This window comes from Giraffa tippelskirchi, chromosome 2 (assembly GCF_054371585.1).
Source record: "Giraffa tippelskirchi isolate mGirTip1 chromosome 2, T2T-mGirTip1v1.2.pri, whole genome shotgun sequence".
Classification (NCBI taxonomy): Eukaryota; Metazoa; Chordata; class Mammalia; order Artiodactyla; family Giraffidae; genus Giraffa; species Giraffa tippelskirchi.
Genome location: NC_137276.1, coordinates 67,409,775 through 67,434,477, shown reverse-complemented (window position 1 = coordinate 67,434,477; position 24,703 = coordinate 67,409,775). Strand labels below are relative to the sequence as shown.

At 38.2% G+C, this 24,703-nt stretch overlaps 1 protein-coding gene across 5 annotated transcripts; it reads left to right on the top strand.

Annotated features, from left to right (window-relative positions):
* DDX21 (DExD-box helicase 21) lies at positions 1-24,703 on the top strand. Of its 5 annotated transcripts, none has more exons than XM_081568611.1 (15): positions 1-171; positions 2,102-2,545; positions 4,025-4,100; positions 4,852-5,030; positions 6,133-6,250; positions 10,345-10,530; positions 11,543-11,688; positions 12,401-12,550; positions 13,002-13,163; positions 14,381-14,500; positions 15,643-15,716; positions 18,240-18,399; positions 19,148-19,282; positions 21,364-21,408; positions 21,946-24,703. In XM_081568611.1, the coding sequence occupies exons 2-15, from the start codon at positions 2,165-2,167 to the stop codon at positions 22,213-22,215; spliced, it is 2,202 nt and encodes a 733-aa protein (XP_081424737.1). In that variant the 5' UTR covers positions 1-171; positions 2,102-2,164; the 3' UTR covers positions 22,216-24,703. The 5 variants fall into 5 exon arrangements, with proteins under 5 accessions (XP_081424737.1, XP_081424727.1, XP_081424748.1 ...); XM_081568601.1 differs by having other exon boundaries at positions 1-179; XM_081568622.1 differs by lacking the exon at positions 13,002-13,163 and having other exon boundaries at positions 1-179.

Here is a 24,703-nt window from a genome sequence, read left to right as displayed (position 1 = left end):
GACGAAAGCTGGGTGGGCTGCAGGAGCAGCGTTTTCTCTTCCTCTCCACGCGGTAGACGAGACTGGTCGGCCTACACAGCTTGTGCTGCGTGATGCCGGGGAAACTTCTTAGTGACGCGGATTTGGTATCAGACGCAGCCGTGGCAAAAGTGGAGATGCCGCGAAAACAAAGTGAGAAGGTATCACTGAGGGTCGAGGGACTTGGGACCAGGCAGGACGAGGGGCCGGGGAACAAGGCGCGCGGCGCGGACCCTGCCCGGCCGGAGACCCGCATGGGTTTTGACCAGTGGGTTTCGGGAATGGTCGGTGCTCTCCACGGGCGGTGTGCGCGTTGCCGAGAAGTCCGGGCAGATGGGAACTAGTGAGCCGGCCGGTGTCCCACGTGGTCCCCGCGTCTGGACGTCTGGCACCCGGTCACCGTTAGGCCCCACATTTTGGCCCAGACTCGGACTTCCCGGCGTGAGAGTGAGCGGAGGGAATTGTAAGTCAAAAGAGGGACCAGCACTTCCTCCTGAAGTGGCCCAACCAGAAACCCATCTGCACACGTGGGTGCCATGCGTCGTGACATTTTTTACCTTAGTGGTGGAAGTACAGTTTTCCGGAAAGCGGCCCTTAGACGAAGAAGTAGTTCAGTTCCTGTTAATGTTTGTTGGCCAGATTTCCCGTGGAAATGTAGACGTGTCGTGCTGACTGCACACCGTATTTTTTTTTTTTTTTTTTTATATAGGCCAGCAGTGTGCAGTAGTCTTAAGTTACCTCGATAGTTGTCTGCTTCCTTGCTGTTACTTCCTTAGAAAGCGATTTAACTTGTGATTGATTCTCTGTTCTGAGGTAAGGTCAGAGAACAAAGATTGTCCCTAGGAACTTGTGTTGTTCATGACTTAGAATTTCTTTCCTGGTGTTTCTGTGTCTTTTTAATGAGAGAGTTTCTCCAGCAGCAATATTTTGGTGTTGTAGGAAGCAGAGGTAGCAGAGACTTGTCCCTAAGGGGAGGAAGTAGTCCTGGTTTCCTTGCCTTGCATTGGCCAGCCTATTCAGTTGTGGGATGCTGAAGTTAAAAAGGACATGACCAGCAAACTCCACTGCATTCCAAAGCAGTCCACAGGGACTGAAAATCCGGTCTCATTGGTGGAACAAAGGGATAATAGAATTGAAGCCTTAAGATGGAGTGGGCCAGATTGTTTTTCAGATGTCTGAAGGATAGGTCATATGAGAGAGATTGCCGTTCATCCACGATTTAAGAAGAGCAGAGGCCAAGCCTGAAGTTTTATGGAGGCAGATTTCAGCTCAATGAAATAGTCCCCATATTTCTTGCCTTGGCCTGAGGCTCTGCCACAGAGGTTTTAAGAGAAGGTAAAACACATTTTCACTAATACTAAGTTTTCAGAAATATGAAAAGTTGGAGGTGGTCAGACATTTCAAGTAGGAACTGTAATGTAGTTTGGTTTTGAGGTTTCCCTTGTTCCATTTTGTTGTGACTTTGTGCTCTCTGTTTTTCCCTTTAAGTTAGGTATATCTTTTTTATACATGAGGTGATAGATTGGGTTTTTACAACTTTTTGGTTCTTAAAGTGTCTATATGTAAATTTCTTTGCATTTGTGAGAAAAACAAGGCAGAGATTATGAATCCCTTTTTTACCTGTAGAGGGATTCAAGCAGAGAAAGAAATCTGCTTAATATCATCTGTCTGTGGACATACATGGTGGTATTAACTTAATCAAGTTAAATTAAGTTAAATTGTTCTTGATCACTTCCTGTAGTTTGTGGTTTAGGACATGTTGGAGAATCTTGTGAGCCATTCCAAGTCCCTTGTAAAAATTGGTCTGTACAGCTTGTACAATTGAATAGTTACCAAGAAGCATTCTCTTCCAGGCTAATGAAGTTATCGGTATATTATTCTCTCCATGTTAACCAAGAAACAGTATTAAAAAACATACTGTTTGATTTTTGCCTTAGTGCAAGGTGGAAGTACACATGTTGAAAAATGCCTCCAAATTGTATTTTCCATGATTATGTGATCTTGAAATAATACATAATTGATAAATTATGCAACTGTATCAGTGCTTTACTCAGCATTTGCATTGTCTTTATTTATTTTTTAGAAAGGTAAAAAAGAGAAGCCCAAATCTAGTAAGACTGAAGAGGCAGCGGAAGAAAAGGAAGAAATGATTTCTCCCAAAGCTAAAAAGGTTAAAAAGAAAGCAGAGCTTTCTGAGGTTGACGTGAATGCTCCTAAATCTCAAAAGGCAAAAAAGAAAGAGGAGCCATCTCAAGATGACATTATGTCTCCTAAAACCAAAAGTTTGAAAAAATCAAAGGAGCCCTGTGAAAAGACAGTTTCTCCTAAAACCAAAAAAGTTATAAAAAATGAAGAGCCTTCTGAGGAAGAATTGGGTGCACCTAAGCCCAAAAAGATGAAGAAAGAAAAAGAAATAAATGGAGAAATTCAAGAGAAAAGCCCCAACCTCAAGAATGGATTCCCTGACTCTGGACCTGACTCCAACTCCAAGGAAGCTGCCAGTGAAGAAAACAGTGAGTTAGAGCAGGTAAAGTTGCATTTTAATATGTAGAATGTATCTTTTGATGTTGATTCAGGTAAATAAGTGTATAATTGTTACACATACTGTTTACTAATAGGAAATTGGATGTGTCAGCACTTCATAGCACCTCTCTTGAGGTGCAGGGTGAGTCTTTATTTTAAAAACTACAGTGTCAAAATGCCTCCTTTGCAACTAAGCAAGGTTTAAGTTTAGAGAATGTCTTCTCTCCACACTTGATCTGCTTATTTTCAAGTCAGAAATCAACAGGAGGGATATAGTTATGCATATGTGCTCCAGCATCCCTCTGAGGGTTTCATCTGGTAAATCATGATTAAGTGGAACCACTGAAAAGGTGCTTGCTTGATTGCACAAGTCTTTTTGTTTAGGTCATTAATTAACTTTAGTTGAATACGATGCTTAAATGTCCCTTTGGAAGCTAATACTGTTATCTTTCAGAAGCTCAGTCATCAAAGAAAAATGCTAAATCTAGTAAATTTCTCTTTGCCGTAGGGTTGTAATCAACATTAAAAAACTTTTCCTGATTATAAAAAACATATACAACTATTTTTTGTCAGATTATAATTCAGTATTGTATCTTGCCTTTTCCTAGCTTACCTATATTTTTATTTTTTAAATAATTTTATTTATTTATGACTGTGCTGAGTCTTTGTTGCTCCATGGACTACTCTTGAATGGCGTACCTGGGCTTCTCATTGTGGTGGCTTCTCTAGTTGGGGAGCACGAGCTTTAAGGCTCGCGGGTTTCAGTAGTTATGGCACTTGGGCTCAGTAGTTGCAGCTCCCAGGCTCTAGAGCACAGGCTCAATAGTTGCGGTGCACAGGTTTAGTTGCTCCGTGGCATGTAGGATCTTTCCTGACTGGGGATTGAATTTACATCTCCTGCATTGGCAAGTGGATCGTTTACCACTAAGCCACCAGGGAAGCCCATTGTGTATATTTTTATATAGGCATTTTCGTTACTTTTAAATATTAAATATTTTTAGTGGTTATGTAATCCATCATAGAGATGTTTAGAAGTTCACTTAATTATTCAATTGTTGGACATTCAGGTTTTTTACTATCACATAGTGCCAGTGTGATCATTTGTCATAAATGCTTATCCCTTATATTCTGTGGATATATGTATGAAAGATGTTGCTATGGGAAGTGGTTAATAACCTGTTCACCAGTGTATTGTTGATTTGGAATAACTGGAAAAGTTCTTAGTTGAGACTGAATCTGCTTTCAGTAGCCATATGTGGTATATCTGTGCTATATATATTTGCCACAAAATTTTCTTCTGTTAGGGTTTTATAGATTACTATCATCTTTATCCTTTTCAGATCTTGATTTACTTACCAGAGTGTTTGTGTCTTTTTGGTTAATTTAGAAGAAATGTTTTAAAAGTAATTTCTTAGAAAGCTTTCTGTATTTAACCTGTAGGGATAAAGTTACTGATTTCTTTCTGTGGCCCTTTATTTGATAGGAAATGACTGTGGAGCAAAAAGAAGGAGCTTTCTCTAATTTTCCCATATCTGAAGAGACTATTAAACTTCTTAAAGGTAATATTCTTGGAAATATTGTCTAATGTTAGAACACGTTATTTGGAAGCACTCTACTGGTTTTGTTGAGATAAACTGGGACATGTTCTTATTGGAGGATGCAGCCATATAATGAAGTAGGTCTGTATATTTGGTAAAGGACTAAACTAGTGATGGCCTTTACTGCCTCTTAAATGAATGATTAAAATTTATTCAATATATTATATTCAAAAAAATAAAAAATACATTATGTATATTCAGAGCTATAATGACTGATAGTACTGGTGCAATTAAATAGTTGATGCCATGTTGGTATTTTCTTTTTTACCCTCTTGTACTTCTTGAGGCATCTCTATGTTAATGATACTAGCCTGACTCAGAACTCATGTTAGTATTGTGCCTATGAACCAAGTAGGAAGTCAACAGATGCTCAACTTATGTGTTTTCTGAGTCAGGTGTGGTGCAGTCAAGACAGCAAAACACCTGATTTTTGGGCTTATATTGGCCTGTGGATGAGATTTTGTGACAAGGGGCTTCATCTCTTAAGCTAATAAGTATTTACTGTACTTTAGTGCTTTAAAGTTTACTGATATTTTTTGGTCAAGAAGATGCTTCATTGCCAGAATATATTTGAACTTAACTTTGTAGATGTGACCAGAATGTAAAATTCTAGAATTCTGCAGGATCAGAAGCCTGGCTATGCTTTCATCCTCCAGTATGACTGGGGCTTTAAAAACTGCACAGTCAGGTAACATGGCTCATTTGTTCACAGCCCGTGGGGTGACCTTCCTGTTTCCTATACAAGCAAAGACATTTCACCATGTCTATAGTGGGAAGGATTTGATTGCACAGGCGCGGACAGGAACTGGGAAGACATTCTCCTTTGCTATCCCTTTGGTTGAGAAACTTCTTGGAGAACTGCAAGACCGGAAGAGAGGGCGTGCCCCTCAGGTAAGTATCTTTAAAACAGTCTTTAGAGTTTACAGCTTCCAAGTCCTCACAAGAAAGAGACATTGCTTGGACATCGCTACAGCTTCCAAGTCCTCACAAGAAAGAGACATTGCTTGGACATCGCTTATATATCCCTTTGTTTCGTTTTGAGTTCTTAAGGCCTTTTTCTTAAGATCTTTTTTTACTAGAGATCTTTATCTGAAGGTATAAATCAGGATAATTCTTTTAAGACTGTTGACTGCAAACCTTATGTATTTAAATATTGTAATTTGTTCCATGGTAATGATCACCTCTATTATTAATGCTGATATATTTCTGTAAGACTCTTAGATGTCCCTGAGGCTCAAGGGTTTTGTCTAGTGTCTCCATTTTTGCCTAAAATGGGGAAAGCATTTTTAATAGAGATGCCTGAATAAGAAGGAGTATTAGATGTGAAGAAACCAAGCCCTCTGATGAGGATGGTGCTTATTGAGCTCGCTTCTAAAGAACTTGGCATTTGCCAAACCTTGACCTCCCTGAAATGCCTGTGTTGTCACCTTGGCTTTGGGCTGTTGTACCTGACTTTTTGGCCTCACCTTCACTGGCTTTCCAGTATCCATGCCCCCTCCTCATTAATTCATTTGTTTACTGTTATTTGTATGCAATTTCAGCAGCTGTAACAATAAATTATTCTAGCACCTGGAATAGTGCCTGGTACATAGTGGATGTTCAGTAAATAACTGTTGAATGGATGTTCTTAAATCACATTTGTTTTCATGCTGTTACCCTATTTGAGGGTCTGTTGTGATCGTCTTTTGTGTTTCCTGTTATGATTCAAAGCCCTTCACCGTATTGGTCCGCTCTTACTCTTCTGACTTCCATTCTACTTCCATTTCACTGGAGTGTGGAGATTTCAGACTATAGATTTTGTATCCTGGCTACCTGAATTTAAATCTAGGCTCTACCTTTTGGTTTTAGAAATCTGTTGTGTGTTATTATAGGTATTGTTATAGATATTTTGAAAGTAATTGTTAGGATGAATTGAACCTCCTGGTGCATTGGAAGTTTGTTAAACAATTATTGCATAATACTTTGGATTCCATTATTAGTTTTTTTTTTTCAGGTACTGGTTCTTGCACCCACAAGGGAGTTGGCAAGTCAAGTAAGCAGAGACTTCAGCGACATCACAAAAAAGCTGGCAGTGGCTTGTTTTTATGGTGGAACTCCCTATGGAGGACAAAGTAAGTTAATCTACAAGTGAGGAAAGGAAAATGGCATCTACTTTTAAGATGACCTGATTGAATTTCTTCTGACTTTGACATTTGTCTTTTCCTACCTGATTTAGTCATTTATGGTGGTTTTCTTTTGTCTTTTTTTTTCTTCTTTTACTTTTTGGTCATGTTGTGTGGCTTGCAGGATGTCAGTTCCCCAACCAGGGATTGACCCTGGGCCATGGCAGTGAAAGTGCTTAATCCTAACCACTGGACCACCAGGGAACTCCCTCTTTTGCCATTATTGTTTAAAGATGGTCAGGCACACGGTCCTGCATGATGATGTGTCAAATCTGTATATGGATCTTAAGACTTTTGTTATTATTTATCTGTGTTTACCTAAAGGCTGCAGTAATACCTTACTGAGCCTAAGAGGACAGAGTCCAGGAACTAGAAAGTCAGAATTCAAGGTTATTCTTTTTATCTGTCAGGGACCTTGGGTCTTTGCCTCTTTTTACTGTAGGCAGCCTTTTCTTTTTCTGGTGCCAAGGGCCATATGTATCCCCTCCTATAATATTCCATTATTTCCCAATTTAAGACCTAGAAACTTTGTTTTGTAGGTCAGATACATAATTCAGGAAGGGGCTTAAGCATTTTGAAAGTCTTCGTATTGGACAGATGAATGAGTAAAGATGTGGTCATATATACGATGAAATACTACTCAGCCATAAAAAGAATGAAATAATGTCAGTTGCAGCAAGATGGATGAATCTAGAGATTATCATACTAAACTCAGGCAGAGAAAGACAAATATATGATATCACTTATATATGGAATCTAAAAAAATGAAACATATGAACGTATTTACAAAACAGAAACAGACTCTCAGACTTAGAAAACTAACTCATATTTGTGAATTCCCTGGTGGTCCAATGGTTGGGACTCAGTGCTTTCACTGCCAGGGCCCCAGTTTGGTCCCTGATCAGGAAACTAAGATCCTGCAAGCCACACAGCCCAATCCACCCCAGCCTCCATCCCCTGGAACCCAAAAAGGAAGAAAACAAACTTATGTTATCAAAAGGGAAAGGTGGCAGGGGTGGTGGGTGGGAAATAAGTTAGGAGATTGGGATTAACATCTGCACGCTTCTATATATAAAACATAATCAACAAAGTGCTCCAGTATAGTACAGGAAACTCAGTACTTGGTGATAACCTATATACGGAAAGAATCTGAAAAAGAATAGATATATGTATATGTATAACTGTATCACATTGCTATCTATCTGATACAAAAACAACATTGTAAATCAGCTGTGGTTGTTCAGTTGCTAAGTTGTGTCTGACTCTCTGTGACCTTGTGGACTATAGCCCGCTAGTCTCCTCTGTCCATGGGGTTTTCCAGGCAAGAATACTGGAGTAGCTTGCTATTTCCTTCTCCAGGTGATCTTCCCAACACAGAGATGGAATCCGTTGGCAGATGGATCTCCTGCATTGGCAGGTAGATCCTTTACTGCTGAGCCACCAGAGAAGCCCTTAATATGTATATCAATAAGGAAAAGATTAAAGATGAAACAGAGAGCATTAATATTTCACATTATAAGAAAGTGGATTGTGGGACTTCTCTGGTGGTCCAATGGTTAAGAATCTGCCTTCCAGTGCAGTGGACATGGGTTCAATCCCTGGTCGGGGAACTAAGCCCATGCACCACAACTTCTGAGCCTGCGAGGCACATAGAAAGAAGCTGGCTTACCAGTGAGGATCCCACATGCCAAAACTAAGACCTGACCCAGCCAAATAAATAAATAAGTATTTAAAAAAAACAAAAAAAAGAAAGTGGATTGTAATATATGAAATAAAATTCAGTTTCATTCACAATTAGAGATTAAATTAAAACTATAATGAGTATTTTACCTGTTAGACTATCAAAGGATAAAAGATAGTTTGATAATTCCTTGAATGAGAAAACAGGCATATTCTTTTCACTACTAGAGAATTAAACCACCTCTTTAAATTGAAATACATGTACCCTTTTACTCAATAATTCTGCTTATAGGAATTTACCCTACCAATATGATACCCATGTAGCCAAAGAGCTACTTAAGGTCCCTGATAGCTACTTAAGGTCCCTGAGTTAAGATGAGTTGACTTAAGAGTTCTTGACTTTACAGTGATACAAAAGTGATACATATTCAGTAGCAACTATACTTTGAATTTCTATCTTTTCCGGGGCTAGTGAAATGCAGTATGATATTCTCTCAGGATGCTGGGCAGTGGCAGCATACTCCAATATAAAATAAAAATTTACAAATAATATAAAAAATGACAAAAGAACGCTTAGTATTGGCACACAAGGCTTGTGATTATCTCTTTTTGGCTTTGGTGGAACTAACATAGGCTTTGGCATCAGAACGGCCTGGGTTTGCCTCTAACCTCTGCTCACAGAGTACCTGAGTGATTTTTCAGTTTAAGTTGCTTGATTTTTTTGCACTTTAGTTTGTTCATGTAGGATTGCTAAACTCACCCTGCAGTGTTGCGAGGATGAAATTGGGTAAGTATGTCAGGTACCTAACAGTAGATTCTTCAACTACAGTAACAACTTGATAGAAAGTTACATCTAGATAACTAATAAGAACCTATTGTATAGCACAGGGAACACTTTGCTGTGCACCTGAAACTAACACAACATTGTAAATCAACTATACAGCAATAAAAATTAATTTAAAAAAGGGTAGAAAAAGAGTTGTATCATTACCATCTCACCCCAGTTACATTGAACCTCACTTTTCTGAACATCTCTGCACTTTCTTGTAATACTTGCCCATCTATCCTGTCATTCTTCCTATACCTGCTTGCCTATGTTGTTGTTCAGTTGCTCAGTTGTATCTGATTCTGCGACCCATGGACTGCAGCATGCCAGGCTTCCCTATCCTTCACCATCTTCCGGAGCTTGCTCAAACTCATGTCCATCGAGTCCGTGATGCCATCCAGCCATCTTATTCTCTGTCATCCCCTTCTCCTGCCTTCAGTCTTTCCCAGCATCAGCAAGTGAGTTGGCTCTTCATGACAGGTGGCCAAAGTATTGGAGCTTCAGCATCAGTCATTCCAATGAATATTCAGGACTGGCTTCACATAGGATTGACTCATTTGATCTCCTTGCAGTCCAAGGGACTCGCAAGAGTCTTCTCCAACACCACAGTTCAAAAGCATCATTTCTTCAGTGCTCAGCCTTCTTTATGGCCCAGCTCTCACATCCATACACGACTACTGGAAAAGCCATAGCTTTGACTAGTCGGACCTTTGTCAGCAAAGTAATATCTCTGTTTTTTAATATACTGTCTAGGTTTGTCATAGCTTTTCTTCCAAGGAGCAAGCTTCTTTTAATTTCATGGCTGCAGTCACCATCTGCAGTGAGTTTAGAGCCCAAGAAAAAGTGTTACTGTTTCCATGGTTTCCTTATCTGTCTGCCATGAAATGATGGAACCGGATGCTGTGATGTTAGTGTTTTGAATGTTGAGTTTTAAGCCAGCTTCTTCACTTTCCTCTTTCACCTTCATCAAGAGGCTCTTTAGTTCCTTTTCGCTTTCTGCCGTAAGTGTGGTGTCATCTGTATATCTGAGGTTATTGATACTTCTCCTGGCATTCTTACCTATAGGAAGTTACTATTTTTTAAGATACTTATTTCACTTTGTGAAATATTGACACCTTCCACCAGTAAAGGAAATAATCTCTTTCCTGGTGCTACTATCCCTCATTGGTGCATTTTTTTTGTTATGTCATGTAGTACACTGGACTGCCACTCTATTTTTTTCCATCCCACTAACACTGTTCGGTATGTGGGATCTTAAGTTCCCCAACCAAGGATTGAACCCATGACCCCTGCATTGGGAGTCTGGAGTCTTAACCACTGGACTGCAAGGGAAGTCTTTGGACTGTCATTTCTTACATATTTCCCCAGAAGGTCAAGGAGTGCTTCAAGTGTCTCGATCTAAAGTACTTAGCATAGTACCTTGTATTAATACTTGTATCTAATAAATATTTTAGAATAAAAATATATCAAATTGGTGTTCTAGATTAATAAAAGGACTTAAAAATCCAGCATATCTCATCATTGGTGTTCTTTACAGTTGAACGCATGAGGAATGGGATTGATATCCTGGTTGGGACACCAGGTCGTATCAAAGACCACCTGCAGAATGGCAAGCTAGATCTCACCAAACTTAAGCATGTTGTCTTGGATGAAGTTGACCAGATGTTGGATATGGGCTTTGCTGATCAAGTGGAAGAGATTTTATGTGTAGCATACAAGAAAGGTAAATTCCACATTCAAGAACTGGCATAAGGGATCGGAGGAAGGGTAGTGATTAAGTATTCTTCTGAAAGTTAAATGAATCCTTAGGAAGTTGGCAGGAAATTTCCATGATTTGCACATAATTACAATAGGGAAAATTTGGGAAAATAAGAGAAGCCAGCTTGGTATACTTTTTTTTGGTTTATTCCTGATTTGTGCTATTGTGTGTGTATGTTAACTGTAATCATACTGTACATGTAAAACTCCATGAACTATTTGTGCCATGATAATCTGTCTATATATTTTAATTTTTACATAATATAAATCTGCGTGCAGACATTTTTATGTAGACAGCTTACTTCAAACAACGATATTCAAAATTAGTTCTTAAGGATAGATTTCCACAAAGGAGATCTGATTTGAAAGGTATAAATAGTTCATGGTCCTCAATATACACTGTCAGGTTGCTCTCAGAAGGGTTCTGTCAGTTATGCTACCATTTGAAACATGGGAAAATGCAGTGGTATTCTAAGAGCAAACTTAAAAAAATTGAGGTTGGGGAGTTATTTTTAGTGTCTGACCTCAAAAAATGAATAAACTAGAATTCCAACCTCCAAATGTTGAGGAAATGCTTGGGAGAATGGATGAGTACAGAATCTGTTATGTTGATTACAGGTTATTTAGTGACTTAAATTCATTGGTTATTGGACCTGTTTAATTGGTGTTATCCACTTGGTAGGTCTCATTAGAAAGGACAGATTTCCCTCATGGTTCATAAGGGCCAATGGTTAGAAAGCAAAATAACTTTAAGATTCTCTGCGTATTTCAAGAATCCTTTACTTAAATTATTAAGGCAATATTTCTTTGCCCACTGGGGACCTTGGTGTCTTAATTTTTATGTCCTCAATGCCTGGCTTGGTGTCAAAAGTGTTTCTTGTAGAATGTTGGATGGACCCTGGAAAAGTTGGGTGAAGTGGAATTCTGTCTGTGTAGGCTATTTTGAATTATTCATACTTTTTTTTTCCCCCTCAAAGATTCAGAAGACAATCCCCAAACATTGCTTTTTTCTGCAACTTGCCCCTATTGGGTGTTTAATGTTGCTAAGAAATACATGAAATCTACATATGAACAAGTGGACCTGATTGGTAAAAAGACACAGAAAACGGCAATAACTGTAGAGGTAAATGATTCATTCAGTTGTTGACATTAGTTGCAAATAATATATAATGTTTTTCCCTGTCTGATCGTATTTAGACTGCAAATACAAACTCCTTTTCCAGAAAAGTACTAAATCTATGTGAAAAACCAAGTAAAGTTATGTTTCTAATTGAGTGGTATATGGTATCTGTGTTTTCTAAATGTCATCATCTGGTAGCCAGATTGAAGAATCTTTTAGAACTTAAATCTATGTAAATTAGTAAGCGGAGTGACATTACACCTTGAGTTTATACATTACAGGGCAACAGAGTCCTAGTATTGGTGTTGAAGCTGTTTTTCCTTAGGGTCCGGTACCTAGTGGAATTTATTGCATCCAAGCAACAGACCTGTGCGGAAACTGACTACTGATTGCATGTTTAAGTGGATGAAAGAACAGAACACACAGAGGCTTTCCTGCTGTCTGTTATTTGGTTTCTTGTGGGAATTTAGGAACAGCATTTCTTTTCTTACATTTTCCAGGTTAGATCAGAAAATGGATAAAGAAGCCGGGTACTCTTTGGTGAAAGGAAAGGCTCTTTGCTTTAGTTGTTTAGTTTTTTTTCCCCCAAACAGTGATGGTGGACGTTTTCTCTAGTCAGGCTTAAACAATTGCTTTTAGTATCATTAGAGTTGGGCAGATGATTTTAGATTCTAGCGAGGCTTTACTGAATAATCTTTTTCCCCTCTTTCCTAAGCATCTGGCTATCAAGTGCCACTGGACTCAGAGGGCAGCAGTCATTGGAGACGTGATCCGAGTGTACAGTGGTTTTCAAGGGCGCACTATCATATTTTGTGAAACGAAGAAAGAAGCCCAGGAGTTGTCACAGAATGTGGCTATAAGACAGGTTGGTCTTTACCCTCTCTTCCCATAAAGAGACAGCATCTTTCAATTAATAGAGTATACACCTTAGAGTTCATCTGATTTGCCCATCTTATCTCACAGATGAAGAAAGCGTGGCTCAAACCCAAGGTTACCCTGACAAATATTTGATCACTCATATTTGGTGTAGTTGAATAGTAGAGGACAGGGAAGCCTGGCATGCTACAGTTCATGGGGTTGCAAAGAGTTGGACACAACTTAGTGACTGAATGATAAACAAATATTTGAATACAGTTGATTTAATGAGCACCATTGAAAATTTGAGGCTTGTCCATGGAAGGCATATTTTCCCCTTTGTATTATTTTCAGCAGAGGTGTCACCAAAATGTGAATGTCTTTATAGGCCTAATTGGTGATTTTAAAAGTACCTGCATTGTATGATCTGGTATTCTTAAGTGACCTTGTTTCTTTGGCAGGATGCCCAGTCGTTACACGGAGACATTCCACAGAAGCAAAGGGAAATCACCCTGAAAGGTTTTAGAAATGGTGATTTTGGAGTTTTGGTTGCAACCAATGTTGCTGCACGTGGGTTAGACATCCCCGAGGTTGATCTGGTTGTTCAGAGTTCTCCACCAAAGGTAAGGGTTTTACAGTTAGATTTTTTTCCCCCAATTAGTAATTCACCTCGGATAAACATCATTGGCTACGATACTTCTACTGTGCAAAGTTACACTTAGGTTTTATTTTGTTGTTTCTTTTGGGTGCTAAAACAAATTGAAAGTTGTATCGCTTCTTTTCAGATGATTAGTGATAGCTTTCTTTGGGGTGTTAGGTTGCTAAGGGTGATTTTAAAATGAACCTGTCATATGTCCCCACCTCTCTCAGAACTGATAGTGTGGTGAGTAGGCAGAGGTTGGAAAGATAGTTTCTGGTCAGAGCATTGTCCCGAAAGATTGCTGGATGGGGGTAGTGCAATTTTGAACTGGACTTTGAAGTTGGTAAGGCTTAGATGGGGTGGTGGTAGGGTAGGTAAACTTGAGAGCTAGAGAATAGAGAAGCGAGAAAGGCCTGTAGTTAACAACCTCTGGTTAAAACTGCTTGGGTGATGGGAACTTCCCAAAGAGGTCCTTGATGAATAGTTTATATGGTGTGGACACTTACATTAAAGTTAGTCTGAAGGAGCTTGTTCCCATCACTTCAAGCATGAAGACCCCATTACCCCCAAATTTGGTAAATCCCTCAGGATTAATGTTCACAGTGATGGAAAAATACATTACTACAAAGTTACCATTTCTTACACAGGATGTCCCCTAAGTGTGTAACATAGACATTATTTAAATAAGCCTGTATACCTGTGCTATCTAGTATGAGCACCACAGGCACGTGGAGCTGTTCAGTACTTGAAATGCAACTAGTCTTAATTGACTTGTATGTGCTGTAAGTATGAAACACACATTGGATTTTTAAAAAATTTAAACTTTCTATTATGCACAGTAGTATTGAAAGACTTGTGTGAAAAGAATGTATAATATCTCATTAATATCTCATTGGTAACATGTTTTGTAGAAATAGCATACTGAAATGGTAAACTTTTGGATATAGTGGGTTAAATAAAATAATGCTTTTTAAAAAAAAAGCAATGCTTTTTGCAGATTTACCCACAGCATAGGGACAGACCACTGTTCTAGAGGTTTTAAAGTTTTTCCAGTTCTTAAAGTTGGAATGCTTAGATGCCTCCTCCCTTACACCATCCCCTCTCGGTCCAGGTCTGTCACCACCACACTTGGCTCTGCAGAGGCTCTCAGGACTGTCTTTCTTCATCATTTAGTATCATTGACGTATTTTACTTCCATAGGATGTTGAATCCTACATTCATCGTTCTGGGCGAACAGGTAGAGCTGGGAGAACCGGGGTTTGCATCTGCTTTTACCAGCATAAAGAAGAATACCAGTTAGTCCAAGTGGAGCAAAAAGCGGTAAAACTTTTTTCTTAGCCTTCATTCAGCTATTGTTGAGTTCCAAAGTCAGTCTTTGTCTCTTTATTTAGTTTTTATTAACTTTAAGTTTTATTTCTAAGCACGTGGCCATGACTGAAAGCTTGTTGTTAAATATGTTTTATATATTGTCCTATGATTTAAAGCCTGTTTTGAATAACTTTGCATTTGAAAGCAGTGGTTTTGTCTTAATATTTATGATGAGAAGGGGTCTTTTTTTACTGAGATGTTTGAAAGGCAGTTTTCAGACAGTGATGCACAATGAACACATCAGAAATATTTCAAGTGTAGGTTTAGGAGGTTACTTGAAGTTTGGAGAATTGCTTAAAAACCTTTGAGACTGTCAAAAGGAGAAATTTTTTAATGGGAAAGAAGACACTTTTCCTTGCAGAAGAATTTTATACTTTCTCTTTCTTGTGATAGGTGGAGCTTTAATCACCTTCAGTGGATTTCACTTAGTTACTAGCTTATAAAGAGCAGAGTGGGATTGGGGGTGAGGACTTTATCCCCTGGGGAGGAGCACCACCTGGCCAGGTGATCATGGTCAACATCAGTGATGGGCATGTACCCTTGATATGATGTACTGAGATAGGCATTTACCTCTGGTCATCTTCCCCTAAACCCATAACCCTAGTCTAACCCCTGTGTGAAAAAACGATGTTCTCAAATTGAGGGACATTCTACAAAGTACTGACTAGCACACCTTAAAACTGTCAAGGTCATGAAAAACAGGAAAGACAAATTGTCACAGATCAGAGAAGACTAAGAAGACATTGTTAACTTAATGTAATATGGTGTCCTTGGTCAGATATCAACAGAAGAAAGGATGTTAGAAAAACTAGTGAAATTTGAATGAAACCTGGGATTCAGTTAATAGTAATGTAGCAATGTTGGTTTCTTAGCTCTGACAAATGTACCAAAGTAATAGGTGCAGGTAGATAGGAACTCTGTGTACTATCTTTGCAACTTTTCTGTAAATCTAAAAACCTTTGTAAGATAAAAGGTTTGTTTTAAATATTTACCAAATATGTTTGGTAAGTATTAGAAAATTGGGAGACTACTGGTCTCAATAGAAATAATTGATGGCCATGTTGTACATTAAATTATGGTTCATTTCCTTGTAGGGAATTAAATTTAAACGAATAGGTGTTCCTTCTGCAACAGAGATAATAAAAGCTTCTAGCAAAGATGCCATCAGGTATGTTCTCTACCACTGCTGTGGTTTGTTTTATGCTTGCTCTATTTATTACGTGTTTTTGTGCATTAATGAAGTTTAGATTAAAATGTATTTATTTAGTATTTTAAAAAATTTATAACCTGCTTGTTAAAAAAATAGACTGTGCTGAAGTAAAATTGTATAAAATAAAAATTCTCATTTCTACACATTGTGCCCAATCCTGTTCACCAGAGGAAACCGTTATTAATAGTTTGGTTGTGTTGGGCATTTTAACTATATCTTACATATGATGTAGCTAAAAGTTATGGAAGATATCTAGATGGTAAGGATTAGATTAACAGTATCATTGGAGGTGCTACTTGCATAAGGGTAAGAACATTCTTCATTGTGTGCAGTTGTCCTACAAATTGAAGAATACTTAATTTTTTGTTGTTGAGCTATAGTTGATTTAGTGTATTGTATTAGTTTTAGACTCCTAATTTATCCCTTCTATCCCACCACTCTATTCCCCTTTAGTAACCATAAGTTTGTGAGTCTGTTTCCTTTTTGTAGATAGTTTCATTTGCATTGTTTTTTTAGATTCCACGTGAGTCATAGCATATGATATTTGTCTTTCTCTGATTTCATTTATTAAGATAATCTCTGGGTCATCCATGTTGTTGGAAATAGCAATATTTAATTCTTTTTTATAGCTGAGTAGTATTCCCTTGTATATATGTACCACATTTTTTTTTTTTTAATTTATTTATTTTAGTTGGAGGCTAATTAGTTTACAATATTGTAGTGGTTTTTGCCATACATTGACATGAATCAGCCATGGGTTTACATGTGTTCCCCATCCTGAACCCCCCTCCCACCTCCCTCCCCATCCCATCCCTCTGGGTCATCCTGTTGCACCAGTCCTGAGCACTTGTCTTATGCATCTTTATCCATTCATTGGTTGATGGACATTTAGGTTGCTTCCTGTCTTAGCAATTGTGACTAGTGCTGCTATGAAATTTTTTTAAATTAGCAGTCTCATTTTCTTTGGATATATACTTAGGAGTGCAATTGTAAGATCACATGCTAATTTATTTTTTAGTTTTTTGAGGAACCTCCATACTGTTGCCTATAGTGGCTGCACCAATTTACATTCCCATTAACAGTGTACAAGAGCTCCCTTTTTTCTACATCCTCTCCAACATTTATTTGTGATCTTTTTGATAATAGCCATTCTGACAGCTGTGGGGTGATGGTCATTGTAGTTTTTTTTTCCATTTTTCTGATGATTAGTGATGTTGAGCATTTTTTCATGTGCTGGTTGGCCATGCATATGTCTTTGGAGAAGTGTCTGTTTGGGTCTTCTGCCCATTTTTTTGATTGGCAAGGATACTTAGCTGTTTAGCATCCCTGGCTGTGCAGTATATTCCTGAGGTTGAGTGAGGTGGCACCAAAAAGGTCCCAGTCATTTTTCAGATGTTTCCAAGCAGTGAGCTACATCCCCTGCTTAACAACCAGAGTCTGAGCAACATTTTTACAGTATTTTTCATAGTTACTGTTATAAATGTGTGAGAAACTTAGTTTAAAAAAAAAAGTTAATGATCAGAAGAAATGTTAAATATTAGCATATTAATAGCTCAGGAAAGTTTTGCAAATGAAAAGAATTTAACTCAGCATTTTTCAAATTTATTTTAGCATGGCATGCTTTTCTTGCCTGGAGAATCCCAGGGATGGCAGAGCCTGGTGGGCTGCTGTCTATGGGGTCTCACAGAGTCGGACACGACTGAAGCGACTTAGCAGCAGCAGCAGCAGCTTTTCTTTATCTTGCAGACAGGGTTTCCTGTGATGCCAGTTAAGGAAATTTGGGGTTAGGTGGCCAGAAAGTTGAAAAGAGACCAAGATGCTAGTGGTACATGAGAAAGCCTCTAGAGCGGCAGCCTTGCCGAAAGAAACTGCTTCATGTCACCTTGTTCCTCCTTGTCTTGGGTGATCTCTTTCAATTTTGAGATGTGACATTTATTTCTTATCACCAAGATAATAGTCATTTCCTAACAAATGTATAGTCTCATAAAGGTCTGATTTATCTTGATTTGAGAGTTCTTTTATTTCAGAATGAGACTAGCTATAGTATTTTCTAATTCTAAAAGTAACACATACTTAATTGTAAAAGTTTGTCATTTATTGATACATTTTTAATGGCAGTATGGTATGTCACTGTATCTGTTTCATGGTTTACTTAGCCAGTCCATATTGGTGCACATTTTAAAATTATTTATACTCTTTCTGTAACAGTGTAATGAACGTCTTAATACTTGTCTTATTTATTATTTTCTTGGATAAATTTTTCTTGGTTAGATGGTAAATTAGAATTAGACACAATCAAAGGAGTGGATTTATTGCTACAGAAATGTGATAATTTTATACACGACATCAAAATGATGTTACACATATGCAAGATTTGGTTTGAAAGGTTGATTTATCTCAAGATTGTGCTGTCTTGAAAATGAAATCTGTCCACTTTGACTGTCCTTTTTCCTAACAAATCTACTTTCCATCAAACCACAGGCTCTTGGACTCAGTGCCTCCCACTGCAATCGGTCACTTCAAGCAATCAGCCGAGAAGCTGATTGAGGAGAAGGGAGCTGTGGAAGCCCTGGCAGCAGCCCTGGCCCACATTTCTGGTGCCACGTCGGTAGACCAGCGCTCCTTGATCAACTCAGAAGCGGTAGGGGTCCCTGTCAAATTTCTGACACTTAAAGTGTCCCATTGAAACTTCCCAATTGTTTTAACTTTTTCCTGAAGGTTGATACATATTAACAAATCCATAGAGACAGAAGGTTAGTGGTTGCAGTGTCTTACTGGAGGAGGGCAATGGCAGTGATTGCTAAAGGGAATGTGGGTTTTGGTGGGGTAAAGGGATACTGACATATTCTGGAATTTTAAATACTGGTGATGATTGTAGATCTTGTGAAAATACTAAAACCCCCTGAATTGTATACTTTAAAATGCCAGATTTTATGGTATGTGCATCATACGTCAATTTTTCTTAATCCTAAAAAAAAAAGAACCTAGTCATATAAACAATGTAAGTGCATATGATTCCTTTAGCCAGCATACCTAGAAACTTAAAAAGGTAATGCTTTTCTTTCTTTTTTTTTTAAGTTGAAATTTTTGAGATAATTGTAGGTTCTAGTGAAATTGTAAGAGTTAACTCAGAGAGATTCCTTGTACACTTTACCAGTTTCCCGCGTGGTAACATTTTACAAAAGTGTAATATCACGATCTGGATACCAACACTAGCACAATGCACCAGTCTTATTCAGAGCTTCTCCGTTGACTTGTACTAAAGTGGCAGGGTGGGAGGGGTATGTTTTTAGAAAGAACTTTCTCATAAATATTTTAGAAACATGAGGACATGTGTTTATATCACTTACGTTTGTTTTTGAGACTTTAACTTTTTTCCCCTTCCATAGGGCTTTGTGACCATGATCTTGCGGTGCTCAATTGAAATGCCAAACATTAGTTATGCTTGGAAAGAACTTAAAGAGCAGCTGGGTGAGGATATTGATTCCAAAGTGAAGGGAATGGTCTTTCTCAAAGGAAAGCAGGTAAGGCTGAGGCCTCTGTTGTAACCTCACCTTGGTTCAGTAGCTTCATGCTGACAGTGAAACACTGTGTTGTAGCTTTTCCCTGTTCTGCCGGGATGCTGCATGTTTTCATTCTGTAGATAGTCTTCTCTGGGCAGTGTCTTCCATGACTCTTAGTTGCCACTTAGTCATTGACAACTGCCCCATGTGTCTCTAACCTGAACTATCTGCATAGAGTGCCTGACTTGAAGACCCATCTACTTCCCTGACATCCCCACCCAGATGGGGTTTATTAAGTAACTTAATGCAGAAATATTAAAAATTGAATTAAAAATCTAAAATCTTGCCTTTTGAACCTAGTGTTCATTCTTCTGACTCCTGCCCTCAGTTAATGGCATAAACTATCATAGCAGTTCTCAAGTATTTTGCTCTAATGACCTTTTAACATTCTTAATAAATTGTTGGGGACACCAAAATGCTTTTGTTTATGTGGGTTATACCTATTGATATTTATGTATTAGAAATTAAGACTGAAATTCTAATAAAGTGTAAGAATATCATGTTCTGTTAATTGTCAGACAGCAATATCAACTATATTGTGTCTTGAAAACCTTCTACCGTTAAGAGAATGAAGAGGACAGAGAACATTGTAGTATTATAAAAATATGTTTACTTGGTAGAATGCCTCAAAGATCTCAGGGTTCCAGTGGTACATGGACTATACTTGGAGAACTACTGACCTTGTAAACCAAATCAGGTTTATCTTCAACTCATTGCTTATCTGACCATGTTGTTTACCTCCTTAAGCAACTCCACGTTATCTGTGGGATAGAGTCCCAACTTTCACATGGGGATTCTTCATTAGCTGGCTCCTGTCCTCATTAGCAACTTCCTTTCTATCTCCTCACCACCAGCGCCCTCCAGTCCAACAATGCCAAGTACATCTTGCTTTCTTTCATCCTAGTGTATGCACAGTCCACTGTTTACATAGTATTTCTTATCTCCATGGTATTTTTTATGACTCGGCTTAGCCTTAAGTCTTTTTGAAACTTCCCCTGGCCAAATGGCAGAGTTGGGGGTACCTCTATGTATACTTGAGCATTCTTAGGGTTTATTCATGTAAATTTTGCCTTGCTGTGCTTGCATACTGATTGAGAGTCTCAAGAACACTATGGCTGATTCAAGGGCCAAAACTGTTTTCTGGATGTCTCTATACTGCAGTGAGTGCCTGGTATTGAATGGTTAGTTAATATGTGAATGAAGATTCCCACAGATGGCAAAATCCAGCAGTACCTGATGCTATCTGTGGTTATAATTGGGTCAATTGTTGGTGAAATGGATGTTCCTCAAAATTTTGCAATTAAAGACAGCCGGGGGAGAGGAGTGTCTGTGTCGCTTACGAGGGGAATTTGATTATTTTGTGGATACTGGGAAACAGGAGGACTTTTTTCTTCTTCTTTTTTTTTTCTTGACTGCATCCAGTGGCTTATGGGATCTTAGTTCCTTGACCAGGGATTGAGGACTTCTTAATTGGAAATGATGGCACTGCTTGTTAACGAAGATACTGTCCTGTATAGTATTTAATTTTTAAATACTTTTCATTGGAGCTTGAATTATAGAAACTAGAAAATAAACAACATAATTTATTTTTCTGCTTTTAGTTAGGTCATCCTGATTACAGGAAGGCAGTGTATTTTAATGGTTGTAAACCATAGGTTTTATTTTAGAGCTAAGCTTACCAGGTTTTAAAACTGCTCTTACCCGCTGTGGGACCTTAGACAAGTGAGTTAGCTTCATCAAGCCTTTGTCTTCTCAGCTATAAAATGTAGCTGAGTGCTTCGTGAGCACAGTGTAATAGCCAAGAATGATCTCTAGTCAATTCTAGGTAGTCTTGAGTCCTTTCATAAGTACCCCTGGCTTTTTGCTTTTGTTCTTTGGGGATGTATTGTGTTGGGCTTGGTCTAAAGTTTATCTAAAAATGGGTTTTTTTGATCTTGTTGTTTGTCTTTTACATATTACCTGGTCTTTTGGAGTATCGATTAATGTGCATTTTATAATTCTTGTCAAAATCTGGATTAACTTGCATTTGTTTTGATTTCTAGGGTGTTTGCTTTGATATCCCTACTGCATCAGTAACAGAAGTACAGGTATTCTTTTCTCAGATTTTGAAGTTAATGTGTATCTAAACTGTAAAATGTTTGTTATTTAAAGCACAGAATAAAAGGGAAACGACAGCTCTAGTCTCTTTACTAAAGACCATTAAGAAGTAAATTTTACTACTTTTTCTGCTATTCTTTTTATACTGATGCTTTTCTTTATTCAGCCTTCTTGTTTTCCTGTTTTTGTTTACAACATTGTAAACAATATCCAGCTTTTTTCTCCATGGATTTTACAGGGGGGTTATATAGACATTTTAAATTGCTATATCGTTATTCAGTACTTTCAGAAATATGTTTATATATGGTATATTTATATGTTTTACTACCTGACAGCTGTGGATACCCTGTAGTTACTAGATTGGATAAATGATGAGGGTATCCATAGTGATACTTTATTTTTGACCAGTGACCTTTTAAGCACTTAGGTTATCAATCTGGTTTTTCTTTAGAAAAAGTGTAAAAATATTGTCTTTCTCAAATTCAGTAGAAATCACAGCAGGTAAAAATAGTACCTTCTCTCAACAGGAAAAGTGGCATGATTCACGGCGCTGGCAGCTTTCTGTGGCCACAGAGCAACCAGAGCTAGAAGGTCCACGGGAAGGATATCGCAACTTCAGAGGACAGCGGGAAGGCAATCGAGGCTTCAGGGGGCAGCGTGAGGGTAACCGAGGCCCCAGGGGACAGCGGGAAAGAAGTAGGAGCTCCAGAGGACAGCGAGCAGGAGGCGGCAACAAAAGTAACAGATTCCAAAACAAAGGCCAGAAGCGGAGTTTTAATAAAGCATTTGGACAGTAACTTGAAGTAGAGGATTTATTTGGCAAAAACAGAACTGTGTTCTGTTTGTGAAACTGAACATTATTTTTCATACAAAGTTAAAAGCACATTGTATTTCCTTCCAGACCACTTGCCTAGTCCCTATCTCTTCGAGAGAGAGAAGCTTCATCTAAATTATTTCATCTGATTGATGACTGTCATTTATAACTTTATTGCTACTTCTGTCTTGGGTATTCCTTTGGAAAAGGTGTATGGATTCATTACATATTCTCATGTATTGTTTATAGATTATAAGATAAAGTCAAGCATGTATCTGCTGATACTTTTTAAGTTGACCTGTCTTTATACTTAGAAATGTCTCTTAATAGTAGGCTTCCCTGGTGGCTCAGATGGTAAAGACTCTTCTGCAATGCAGGATCCCTGGGTCGGGAAGATCCCCTGGAGAAGGAAATGGCAACCCACTCCAGTAATCTTGCCTGGAGAATTCCATGAACAGAGGGGCCTGGCAGGCTACAGTCCATGGGGTTGCAACGAGTGAGGCATGACAGCAACTATCCCTCACACTCATTCTTAATAGTGCCCTTCCTAAATACCATGGGGAATGCAACAGTTTCTAGAGCAGCACTTTGAGCACTCAAAGCTTTGTTTTCTAACCGGTATTCCTCAGCCACTTGGCTACCGATTATTCCTATGGTATATCTTCTGAGAGTTAATAGTGAGCAGTGTTTTGAAGCAAGGTTTCACACTTAACTGTGATTAATACAGTTTATGCCTGCTTATGCTCTAGATTTGGAGGATGGTGAGACATTTGATAGGAGATGGTATTTAGATTAGCCATTGTTTTGTGCATTTTGATACATTTTTAGCTTCTCAATAAAAGGTGATTTCATGCTTCAGTGAGTTCCTCATAGATTTTAAAAATAATGTGTATGTGTAAATACAAGTATTTTACTAGAAAGCAAGTATCTTTAAGGAATTCCAGGTGTATAACAAGGCCCCATAACTTTCTTCGTAAGTAAGGAGGCTAGATAAATGGTGCTTGATGATAATGTGCTCCACTTCCTATTGGAAAATTAACATTATTTACCAAGAAGGAACTCGGGGAATAGGGGGCAGAGATTTCCATTGCTGAAGAGTCAAAAAACCACTGAAAATATTTCCTACATGCAAGAAGGAAACATGTATATTGAGAGCAAAGAGAAGAACAAGTGAAGGTGCATGATAAAGCTTTTTTTTAAATGATGAAAACTTAATGGTTCATTACTGTTTCTAGAGTTTAACTTCTAACGGGCAAGCTGGGGATTTCAGGTACAACGATCCAGTTTAGTTTCTCAAAGCCTAGCTGCTATAGCCACAGTATAGGATCTCTTCCTATTAGACTGTTACTCCATTGAAAGCTTGCAGCTACCTATAGTTCTTTTTAAGAACAAACTATGGTTATTTTTAAGTTGTTGCTTTGAGGAAACAGAAGAACCTAATACAGCCCCTGGCCAGTATTGCTCCGAGGTCTCAAGCGTTATTTCTCTGGGAAACTTTGCACATGGTACAGGAGCTTAAGAGTAGCATTGTCTTCTTGCCTTAATTTCTAGAAATTCTGTACTGGGAATTTCAGGAAATAAACTATGATATGAGGAATTCAAACACATGGCCTGTCTTACTTTCATTTAATTATTTTGAACAATTGAAATCTTGCTAGACACTGGTTTCTCTGACTGGGTCTTTATAGCCAACTGCTTCTTACTCAGACACCTTTTCAGTAAGGGGCTCTCAGATAACCAACTCAACTCCTTGGTTCTTGAGACAGCATTCTTTTTCTATTTAGATTTCAGTTCTGTCTTTGAATCCTGACTGGATGTCTCTCTGTTCTCACATTCTCTTGGCTTTTCTTCTTTGATCCACTTGTCAGTTTTATCACTTGACCTCCTCATGGTTTCCCATTCAAACCAGAGGAGTTAGGTAGTTGATGACCAACAACTCCTGCCTTGTGGATCACATTTTATTAAACTCTGGTTTTGCTGAGATACTGAGCATACTTAAATAACAACGCAAACATTTAAGTTTGGATAGGAATAGGTTGGTTTATCAAGTAGGACAGTGTACTAGTCCTTTAGGAAGAAATACTCAAGAGAGTAAGGGAGAAGATGAATGGGAATTTCACTTTACACGGTTTAGGACAACATGACTGTCTCAATAAATGAAGCTAAAGTTTCTCCTGGATCCCATGATTCAAACCATATTTATAAATGTATAATTCAACTACTGTATGGTTTAAATGGGCTTGTTGGGCTAGCCTGGGAAATAATACCATTTTTACCATTTTCTACAGAGAAAGTATTTTCCAATTTATGTATTAGACAACTCAATGAACTTTTAAAAAACAACCAGTTTTTATGTTGGAACTATCTGTGCAGCTGTTTCTTTACAGTTGTACATAAAGTGTTTTTACTGTAAAATTGAGTTAATGTATACAAATAGATCTTTATGCCATAATAAAGTTACTAGTACTTGA

What these genes read in the sequence shown, in the direction of transcription:
- DDX21 (XM_081568601.1), top strand. Translation starts at nt 93, where the DNA reads ATGCCGGGGAAACTTCTTAGTGACGCGGATTTGGTATCAGACGCAGCC. An exon ending in AAAACAGTGAGTTAGAGCAG is followed by an intron (nt 2,546 to 4,024) that starts GTAAAGTTGCAT and finishes TTTATTTGATAG; the next exon opens with GAAATGACTGTGGAGCAAAA. An exon ending in AGAATGTGGCTATAAGACAG is followed by an intron (nt 12,551 to 13,001) that starts GTTGGTCTTTAC and finishes TTTCTTTGGCAG; the next exon opens with GATGCCCAGTCGTTACACGG.